This window comes from Vigna angularis, chromosome 1 (assembly GCF_016808095.1).
Source record: "Vigna angularis cultivar LongXiaoDou No.4 chromosome 1, ASM1680809v1, whole genome shotgun sequence".
Lineage (NCBI taxonomy): Eukaryota > Viridiplantae > Streptophyta > Magnoliopsida > Fabales > Fabaceae > Vigna > Vigna angularis.
In genome coordinates this window covers 8371620-8382335 of record NC_068970.1, presented here as the reverse complement: position 1 = coordinate 8382335, position 10716 = coordinate 8371620, and the positions used below count along the sequence as shown (strand labels likewise).

General features: G+C 28.1%; 2 protein-coding genes across 3 annotated transcripts; both read left to right on the top strand.

Annotated features, from left to right (window-relative positions):
• The first annotated feature begins 776 nt into the window (after positions 1-776).
• LOC108331344 (eukaryotic translation initiation factor 5A-2) lies at positions 777-2134 on the top strand. Its single transcript, XM_017566000.2, has 5 exons — positions 777-1066; positions 1267-1389; positions 1491-1547; positions 1644-1718; positions 1826-2134. The coding sequence occupies exons 1-5, from the start codon at positions 944-946 to the stop codon at positions 1928-1930; spliced, it is 483 nt and encodes a 160-aa protein (XP_017421489.1). The 5' UTR covers positions 777-943; the 3' UTR covers positions 1931-2134.
• Positions 2135-7052: 4918 nt separating this feature from the next.
• Positions 7053-10122, top strand: LOC108334783 (uncharacterized). 2 transcript variants are annotated; one of them, XM_017570722.2, is made up of 3 exons: positions 7053-7359; positions 7470-7592; positions 9733-10122. In XM_017570722.2, exons 1-3 carry the CDS (start codon positions 7137-7139, stop codon positions 9876-9878), a joined length of 492 nt encoding a protein of 163 aa, XP_017426211.1. In that variant the 5' UTR covers positions 7053-7136; the 3' UTR covers positions 9879-10122. The 2 variants fall into 2 exon arrangements, with proteins under 2 accessions (XP_017426211.1, XP_052734750.1); XM_052878790.1 differs by having other exon boundaries at positions 7068-7359; positions 9730-10122.
• Positions 10123-10716: the final 594 nt, after the last annotated feature.

Sequence of the window (10716 nt, the reverse complement as noted above, 5' to 3'; positions counted from 1 at the left end):
TATTAAATTAAATTTAATAATTATTAAAATTTAAAAAATAAAATTTTGAAAAATTTGTTAATCGGATATAGATATCTGATGAGTTATGAATAGGATATTCATATCGATAAAAATAGTTTTTAAAATTTTATTTAATATATAAATTTTAATAATTATTTAATTTAATTTAATATTTTAATATAATTTAGTATATTTAAATATTTTATTTAATATAATTTTATTTGTTATTTAATAAATAATTATTTTAAAATTTTGTTTATTATTTAAATTTTAATAATTATTTAATTTAATTTAATATTTTAATATAATTTAATATATTTAAATATATTAAATATTTTATTTAATATAATTTTACTTTTTTGTTATTATTTTTATTTTAATTATTTTATTTTTATATTTTTAATATAATTATTATTATAATATAAATTATATTTTAATAATTATTAAAATATAAAATTATATTAAATAATATTAGAATTTTAAATTTAATTATTATTAAGGTGGTGTAAAGTCTTTTTAAAAAGAAAAAGAAAATAAAATAAAAATATATTTATTAAAATTAAAAATAAATTTTTTATAAAGTTAAAGATGTAAGATAATGATGAGATGTCAATGAAATTTTTAGAGATACAGGATGAGATCTTGGAGGTGTGAGATGAAACAATACAATAAATTTCTATACAAGACGAAGCATTTTTTTTTAAACTGGATTTTTTTGGGCCTGAAGCCCAATTACAATAGCGTCTATCTGACGCATGAGAAAGATCCAACGGTGTAGAAACAAACACAAGAAGATCTGATACAGAAAGGAAAATAAAACCCTAACTGGATAGGTTGAGTTTGGTGGCGAAGGAAAATATTATATAGATACAGAGATCTGTACTTGTATCTTCACTTGCTCTTCTCCGCCAGTTCTAAAATCATCCGTTTTCAATCCCAAGCCATGTCGGACGAAGAGCACCATTTCGAGTCCAAGGCTGATGCCGGAGCATCCAAAACCTACCCTCAGCAAGCCGGTACCATTCGTAAGAATGGTTACATAGTCATCAAAAGCCGTCCCTGCAAGGTAAATTATTTTTCCAAACCCTAATTTGCTTTTTGCATGTTTTCTTTTATGATTACTGCTTTTTAGATCCTAACATGTTTTTACAATTCATCACCGCCATTAATTTCTTTATTATTTAATAAATCAGATGTTGATTTTATGTCATACCTCTGTTTTTTATTTTGTAGTTTATTTTGATTATGTTATATATATCTTAACAGGTTGTGGAAGTTTCCACTTCCAAAACTGGAAAGCATGGTCACGCCAAGTGTCATTTTGTTGGAATTGATATTTTCACTGGCAAGAAACTTGAGGATATTGTGCCCTCCTCTCACAACTGTGATGTATGGATGACTTGATCTTTTAAATTTTCATTTTTAATTTTTGTTGTTGTAGTAGATTAACCTAACTTGGCCACTGTTTTTCCTATGTTGTTGGTTGTTAGGTTCCTCATGTGAATCGTACTGACTATCAGCTCATTGATATTTCTGAGGATGGATTTGTAAGTTTGTTTCTGTTCAGATTTTTTCTCTTTTTTTATCATTGTAAATAGTGAAAATGAACTCTGAACATGCGTTTGCTAATAACATTATTGTAGGTGAGTCTGCTTACTGAAAACGGGAACACTAAGGATGACCTCAGGCTCCCTACTGATGACAGTCTTCTGACTCAGGTTGGCTCAAATTTGGAGATTTTCCCCTTTTTGGATTGACCAATATAAGTTATTTTTTTGTTAGTATTTTCTCTGATAGGGTTTGTTTTAATGTTTTCTCTTTGCAGATAAAGGATGGATTTGCTGAGGGCAAGGACCTTGTTGTGTCTGTGATGTCTGCTATGGGGGAGGAACAGATTTGTGCTTTGAAGGACATTGGGCCGAAGAATTAGCTTTTCGTGTGGCTGTTTCTTGTTTTTATTTAAGCAAAATTATTTTTGTAAACCTTGGTTTGTTCAAGAACTGCTTATAGATTTTAGTCAGACTAGTCTTAACCATTGTGTTTTTCTGTTGTCATGTGATTTTATTATGAAAAGAAGAGTATGTGGGAATTATTTTTGGTATTATATGATGAATGGTGAATATTTTTGGTATGATATGATGAGTTTCATGAGGAGACTTGCATGATAAACAGGCAATGTGAGAGTGGGAATTCATAAAAAGATTGTTAAATTTTCTTTTAAAAAAATATAATATCAAATCTAGTAATATTTTTGAAAATGAATTTTATTTTATTTTTGATTTGAACATTTTTATTTTACTTAAAAGAGTTTAAAATGAATTTTCTGTAACACGGTCTTTAAATGGACTTATTGGAAAAGTGATACTTTTGAGTTTGATGTTTGTCTACTTTTAACGTAATTGGCATGTTATTATGCCAATAAAAATGATAAAAGTTTGTTGTCTAATTGATGTTTTATGTTATATCTTTGTTTTGTTTTATGAAAATGTATTTACTTTTCATTTAGTTCATTTTATTATTGTCTATTCCATGTTATTTACTTTATGGTGACTGAGTTTTGTGTACATAAATGTTTACTAGTTATTTTGTATATTTTATATTTTATAATTTTTATTTGGTTTAAACTTTCTTTTGTTTTTATTTTTATATAAAAATCTCAATTCGATCCTCATTTTTTCTCAATTAAGTTATATTTTTTTTGTAAAAATAAACACATTTTATATAGAAAATGTGTTGAAATTCCTAAAGTGAATATCTTTAAGTCACATCACCATATTTTCTCTTCAACTTTTTATATTAAAATAATATATTAATTTAATTAATAATATATTAATAATCAAATTTAATTAATAATATATTAAAAAATATATTAATTTAATTAATAATCCAATTTAATCAAAATTAAATTTTTATATAATTATATGTATTTTAATTGAATATTAATATTCAAAATTGTTTATATTATATCAAATTATTATATAAAAATAATAATTTATTTAATATTTTTTAGATGAGTATTTGAGAGAAATTTTTTTTAAACTAAAATATGTTTATTATAATTTTTAAATTATTTTATTTATAAATTTAAATAAATTCAACATATATATTATATTTTTAACTTTTCAAAATAATAAAATTATATATCTAATGATTACAATAAAAAATTATTTTAAATAGTTTTTTATAAAAATTATTATTTATGTATTTATATTTAAAGAAAAAAGACAATATTAAAATATTATGTAAAACTTGAAAATTAAAATATTAAATAAAAATTATCAAATAAATAAAGTAAATAATTAAAAATAAACTAATTTAATTTTGAAGAATAATTGTGTTCTAACCCACTATAGGTGGTGAAACTTAAAAAAAAAGTCTTCTATAAAGTAAATAAAAAATAAATAAAACTTGGTTTTAAAAATATTAAATAAAGATAAGTAAATAATGTCACATCACCACTATTTATTTAATCAAAACATTCCAGTAAATAATGTCACATCACATATCAGTACATTTTCTTTGCATCACGTGACCTTAATTTAAGGCCGTCTGAGACCAGTTAACGGTTAGGGTAAAATGTGTTCATTTTTACAAAAAATATAACCCAATTGAGACAAATAAAAAAATGAGGACCAAACTGAAGTTTTCATACAAAAATAAGGACCAAGGAAGGGTTTAAACCTTTTTATTTCATATATATATATATATATATATATATATATATATATATATATATATATTAGATCAGTTATTTATTACAGTAGAATTATAAAAATTAATGAATTTTGTTTATAATTATGTTTTGAATAAATATTAGGATTCCTACATGAATTATGAATGTTTCAGGTTTTCTTATGGTTGGGTTACTTATTTTTATTGTTTCTATTTTTCATTTATTTTTTTTCTAAAATTTAAAGAAATTACTTACATTTTGGGGATTGTACCTGTCTTTCTAGAAGATTTTTATCTATGACTTTTTTACATTTTTGTATGTGAAATGTAGCAAGTTATCTTTTCATAAACAAAGTTAAATGTAAAATAGGAATAACTATGTAATTTAATTAAATTGTTTTATTTTATCTTTCAATTTAACCAGTTTTCTTCCTTATTTCCACCATCAAATAGTAAGTGTTTTTTATTCTAATTCATTTTCATTTTTATTCTCTATTTATTTATTTTCTGTTTTAGTTCTTACTTTATCCAAATAGAACGTGATTAATTACCTTTTTTCTGTTCGGTAATAAAGTGATTATTGGAAAAAAAAAATACAACAAACAAGACAAGATAAACTAATATACAAAAAGAACATCATATATTAATAAAAAGGTTTAATTGTTTACTTTGTTTCTAGTTTTGCTGCAGTGTGTCAAGTCTTTTCTTTTAAACAAGTTTCAATTTCGTCTACGTATAATTTGTATTAATCAAGTCTATTATGTTAATTTTGCACAAACAGAATTAACTCTTTCCTGATGTGACAAAAGAGTATGCCAACATAGCAAAAACAATTTTTTTAAGGTTTACATATGTTTAATGTATTGTGGTTACAAAAGAGGAACTTGTGTAATGTTGGGTACCTTAGGTGTAGGTTGGGATATTGTCTTATTAATATAGGATAGTCGTATAATGTCTCTTTAAGGTATGATGATTGAATGCCTTGTATAAACTAAGGTGGTAGATATTATTATATGTGTCCCGTGATTTTCGTAAGCTGGTTAGTATGGTGCATGACTGTTTAGAGTGCTGTCATTGCATTCACTGTGACTGTCATGAGCCCTTTTGTGGGATCATGTGACTTGTTTATGTTATTTGTGATTGTATGCTACGATGTTGTATGACTCATGCATTGGGTTGATATATGCTGATTAAGGGATGTATTACGGGAACATTTAGTTCTTACGATAATTATTATCTTAATGTTATGGTTGCCAAATCTAGTTCTTAGAATTTCCAAACTATTAGGATATGGTCATCGAAAGGGGTATGTGGTTTTTGAAAGGGAAACTCAATGAATGAGGGGGTTGGGATTGAATCCTATGATCCATCTCTGGTATGAGCATGGATGTCACGTTGGTGTGGTAAACATGATGTATGTGTTGGTGATTATATTTTTGGTTATGTATTCTTATCATACTTCGTTAATTTAGGGTTGTACCTTTCTTTTTGTAAGATGGTAGAAAGATGGATCTTGTCGTCTTTAAGAGACAGTGGAAGAGACGTAGATATGAGTGTTGTCCTTTTCTCTTTTTGAGGGAGTAGAAAGGGATGAATATCTTACAGGTTTCAGCTCGTGTTGAGTACAATACCTTATGTGAGCAACATCAAAGTTTTACTCATAAGTCCTTGAGTGTAGGAGATAGGTCCAAAACTACGGTGGAGGATGACTCAAATCATTCTATTTTGGTTAATATGATTGGTGCGAAGGAGTGTGGAAGATGACAGCGGGTTGGGTCGGGCACAGATAGTGCCGACCCGCAACCCGACCTGCAACATGAAAACCCAACTTGCAACCCACACAGGTACCTGCTTAAAAAAAATTGCATGTATTTTAAAATTCACGGTCGCAAATACCCCAAATATTTAAAAATATATATTTTATACATTTTAAAATTTAATTTAAATAAAATTATAAAAAAAAATATAAAATATAATATAATATAAATTAAATATAAATATAAATATAATTTTAATTTAATTTAATACAGTATAAATTAAATTTATTTTTAATTAAATTAAATTTAAGAAAATATAAATTTAATTTTTATTTTTATTTTTTGTGGGTAGCGGGTATCCGTAGGTCTATAGTATAATACTTGCACCGAACTTGTGTATAAGCGGATTTTATTCGTAGATATTTGCATATACATATTTCTTTTTCCATTTCTATACAATTATATAGATAGTTAGTATTGTCATGAGTTGCCTTTAGATGACACACTCGTGTAGAAATTATGGAGTAGGAAGGATTTCTTTTGAGGGAAAACATGGTTAGGAATTAAAGTGGTCATCATAGTTTTACTACAAAATAAATTTGATCCATGTGATAGATTTATAGTATTGACTTAATAATTAAGATCAAGGTTATCAAATTCGAGAGTTTACGTAAACTCGACTCGTAAACTCGTAAGAGTTTATTTCAGATGAAAAAAATTATATAAATAATATCTTAATTCAAATAAGTCTACAAAATTATATAACTTTAAATAAATAAAATTTATAGTTATATTGTTCATAAAAATAAATATTGTAAAACATAAATACATGAATTATTGTCATTAATTTTGATACATTTCATTAAATATATAACTTTTAAGCTCGCAGAATCACTCCAAACTCACGATCTTATACGATCCTACCGGTTTCATCGTCGATTCTATCAATTTTACACAGAAAACAAATTTACTTCCGAGTTAACTCGGAAGCTATGTCTGGGAATGTAAACTCGTAAGAGTTTACGAGTTAACTCGAGAGTTTGATAACCGTGATTGAAATAAATATGTTGTATTTATGTTTTGATGTTTATTATCTTAACTCGTCCTTACTTGGTTGTGTCTATGCAATTTATCTTATGAGAACAAATACATTACAAATATTTCATCTGATGTATAAAAGGACGAGATCAGAGTTGGAGATTTTTCATATTATTTTAGACAATGTTGATTTTAATTATAGTAGAAAGATTTATTGTTTTTGGAGATTGTATACTTTTATTTAAATTTTTGTTTAAACGAAATTAACTTAAGACTTTAAAAAAGTTACCAATACTAAAGCGAATTAAATGTTTAATTTCTACAATAAAAATGGTTTATACAGAGTACTCGTGAGATGTACAAATATAATGAAGAACAAAAATTAGTGAAATAAATGAAAAAAACAAAGAAATGGTTTTATATAAAATAAATTAAAATGACTATTAACTTTTAAAAATTTAATAAATAAATATATTATAAAAGATAAAATAAGAATAATAATTTTGGAAAAATAGTTATAGATAATATTTTTTATTTTAACCAATGATATTATATTAGAATATTTAGAGATTCATGTCATTTATTAAAACAGAAATAAAAACATAGATCCTTCTTGTTCAGCTGTTGCTCCTTTTTCCCTGCTCCCTGTAGTGTAGAGCGAGGAGGAGGATGAGTTCTTCTCCGCCTCGTTCTCGTGGCGACGGCGAGAAAAGACCCAGGTTTTTCGACTCAAACGCCAAGACCCTCTGTTGGTCCAAGGCTGATATTGTCCCCGGCCGTCACCCTGAGAGGTGGCGCAAAGACGCCGCGGGTAACATTGTCTGCAAACGTTTCTACAACTGCATCGGCTGCCTCTGCTACGAGTACGATCACATCATCCCCTTCTCCAAAGGTTTCATTCTATTTTTAGTCCATTCATTTCTTCTTCTTCATTTCCGTAGTCTATTCTTGCTATTTGGTAATTTGATATTTATCTAATTGTCTCGTGATGTTGCGGTGTAGGTGGTGAGTCCACAGCAGATAATTGTCAAATACTTCAATCAAGAGTTAACAGACTCAAATCGGACAAATATGACATTGATTCTAATCAATTGAAAGACTACTCTTGTGAGGTTAATTTTACTGGTATGCCTGCTTCTGTGTTTGTCTATCTCTGCATTTCACTCTTTCTTTATCCTCTTATTATGCATTTACCCATCCCTGGCTTGAGGAATTCCTTTATTCATCTTTGTTCATCGTGGAGAAACAAATGATAGAATTATTTTTAGGTACTGAAAATCACAATTCCTATTTTCGAACTCAGTCACCTTAGTAAAGTTAGAACCTCAATCCTCTTCAACATACAACCCTAATTGTAGGTAATAGTTGTGATTCTTTCAATTGTTGGCCTTTTCAATTTATAGCTTGCATCATTGAAGAGTATCTGCACAATTTTTTAACGTGTCTTGGTTCCACGGATTGGGATTTTCTAAATGCTGTACACATTCATGTCCTTCAATTTCATCACTAGAAGCTTTTGCCGGCACTTTTTGGACTCTACACATTATGAGTTATGGATTGCTTCACCTTTGTAAAAAATAATGAAAGGGGTTAAATGAAATTCTATTCATGTCTTAGTTTCCTTTCATTTTTTTTACGTGAATTTCTTAGTTCAGCCAATGCTTCATTTTAATTGAATCAATTAAGAATGTTTCGTTCTAGTTATCTTAAATTAGTCACCCTGATTCTGAAGATCTCCAAAATTAGTTGGCAATACATTTTTAGATTGATCTTAAGTGGATTGATTGGCAGTCACTATCCTGGACTTAATATTGTTATGGGTAGTTTATTCACTGTATCCTGTTAAAAGAATTGTTGTTACATTACACTTAGGACCTTTTTTTGTTTGATGATATTTATTTGAAATAATAGTAAAAAATGAAGGGTTGTGAAAAGATAAAAGGGCGTGAATTAATATAAATCAAGCAGTATTATTTTATGTAACTATCAGGTATCCGAAGGGTTCTTGATATTGTGATTATTTGGCGTGTCTAGAATTCATGTAATAGTTTTGGTTTAATCTTATTATAAATAGAGTTCCTATCCATGCAGCTAGTATGCCAAATATAATATAATCTCCTTTATTTTCTAGTCTCCTATCTATTTTTCTAACAGAGTGGTGTGAGAGCTTAGGCTTTGATAATTGAGAGATACACTTAGTGAGTTGATAGATGACAAACAAAATCTTGAACTTGGTTCAAGTTGCTCATTTACCAATGAGTTATGGCAATTGGTGCGGTCAGATGAGGCCCTGCTGGGGTATCAAGATGCTTGGGAGGTTGTAGATAAATGTTATACCGAACAGGAAATTGAGAATACTTTGTCTCCAAATGAGAGTGAGGCTTTGTTGAAGATAAAGAAGAAGGATCAGCAAACACTTACCATTACCTATCAAGGTTTTGAGGACATCATGTTTGAGATGGTCTAATGCATTCACCCCAAGCAAGCTTGGGAGATTTTGAAAAACTCCTTTGAAGACAAGGTAAAGGTGTGCCTACAAATTCTTCATGGAGGGTTTGAATCCTTACGAGTGAAGGAGATGAATCAATTTCTTATTTTAACAATAAGGTGATAATGATTGTAAATCAAATTATGAATTATGGAGAGAATGTGGAAGATGGCTGCGGGCGGTATAGAAGATTATTCATTCATCTACCATAAAATTTGATGTTGTGGTTTGTGCAGTTGAAGGGTCAAAGGACATTAGAATTGATGATCGTAGACCAATTGATGGAATTGGTTAGACAAATAACCAGTTGAAGGGTCAGTGGACATTCAAGTTTAAGAAAAAAATTGATGAGGAAAAGGTGGAGGTAGTTCATCTGAAGACACAATATTTCATTTTCATTAAGCTCCTCATGGTTAAAGAATTTACAAGATTAAGAAATTGACTTGGTATGCAGGAAATGTGTTAAGAATTTTCTAACTAAGGGGGATGCTGGAGATAAAAGGGAGTGAGTTTACATGAAAAGTCTATAATAACTAAAACCTACTCTAATATAAAAAGAAAATCAATCCATCTTTTTCGTGTCCCAAATGTAATAAAATCTCCTCTATTTTTCTAACAGATCTAGGCCTGATCAATTATTGACATGTTCATTGAAATTATACGTCTATTTCACAATTACTTATAGGTATAGTGTTCAAGTAAATTGTGTAGTGCTCAAATCTTTGCATAATCAATCATGTTTCTTAGCTCAATATTCTACTTTTGATCAATTAGCAGATAAGGAGCTTGATATAATTGAGATGGCTGTTTACGGGGATGTGGTGCGGCCTGGAAATCAGTGTCGTTGCAGAACTATTGCTGAGAAACTTGGCAAATTTAAACCAAAAGATGACAAAGATGCTTGTAAGTTGCCACAGGGATGAATCTTAACTGTAGCCAGCGACTATACAACATAAATAATGTATTGAAAACAGAAGCTCATGCCAAATAAGTTTTAGACAAAAAACAATTGTTTCACCTTATATCATACCATTTGGTCTAGCGTTAGGATTGACATCTAGACCTAGTTGTTAACAATAATTCTAGGTTTCTGACTTCTTTAAAGTAACCTCTAAAGTAATAGGGAAAAAAAATATATTATCAATGACACATTATAGATTTGTTTGACTCTTTTTTTTTCTGATAAATGGTTGAGATCGTTTGCTTAATTAATTAAACAGAGAAGGCCTATCGTTCACTTTTTATTTTTGGTCCATGAACATGGTAACCCTTCCTGGAGATAAGTAAAATCTGGGGGGCATTCTTCCTCCACCTCAAAATTTTACTGTGATGTTCATTATTACACTATCAGATTATATACATATATTTTTATTAAATTTGATTATGAAGTTTCCTAAATTTTGAAATTCGTTTTTCGATTTTTCAGATTCTGAAATATAATTTTGGATTTTTTTGGATTTTGAAATTTGGTTTTGGATTTTTTTGATTTTAAATTTTTCTGGATTTTCAAAAATTCTGATACGGAAATTCAGTTTTGGATCTACTTGGATTTTGAAGTCGGGGTTTTGAATCTTTTGGATTTTAAAATTTGATTTTGGAAGTTTTTTTATTTTGAAATCTGACTTTGGATTTTTGGTTCTGAACTTTTTCCTATTTTCTTAGATTTCAAAATGCAGTCCTATATATTTCAGGATTTCGTAATTTGATTTTGGAGTTTTTATTTTATTTTGAAATCCATTTTTGGATTTTATTTTTCAAATT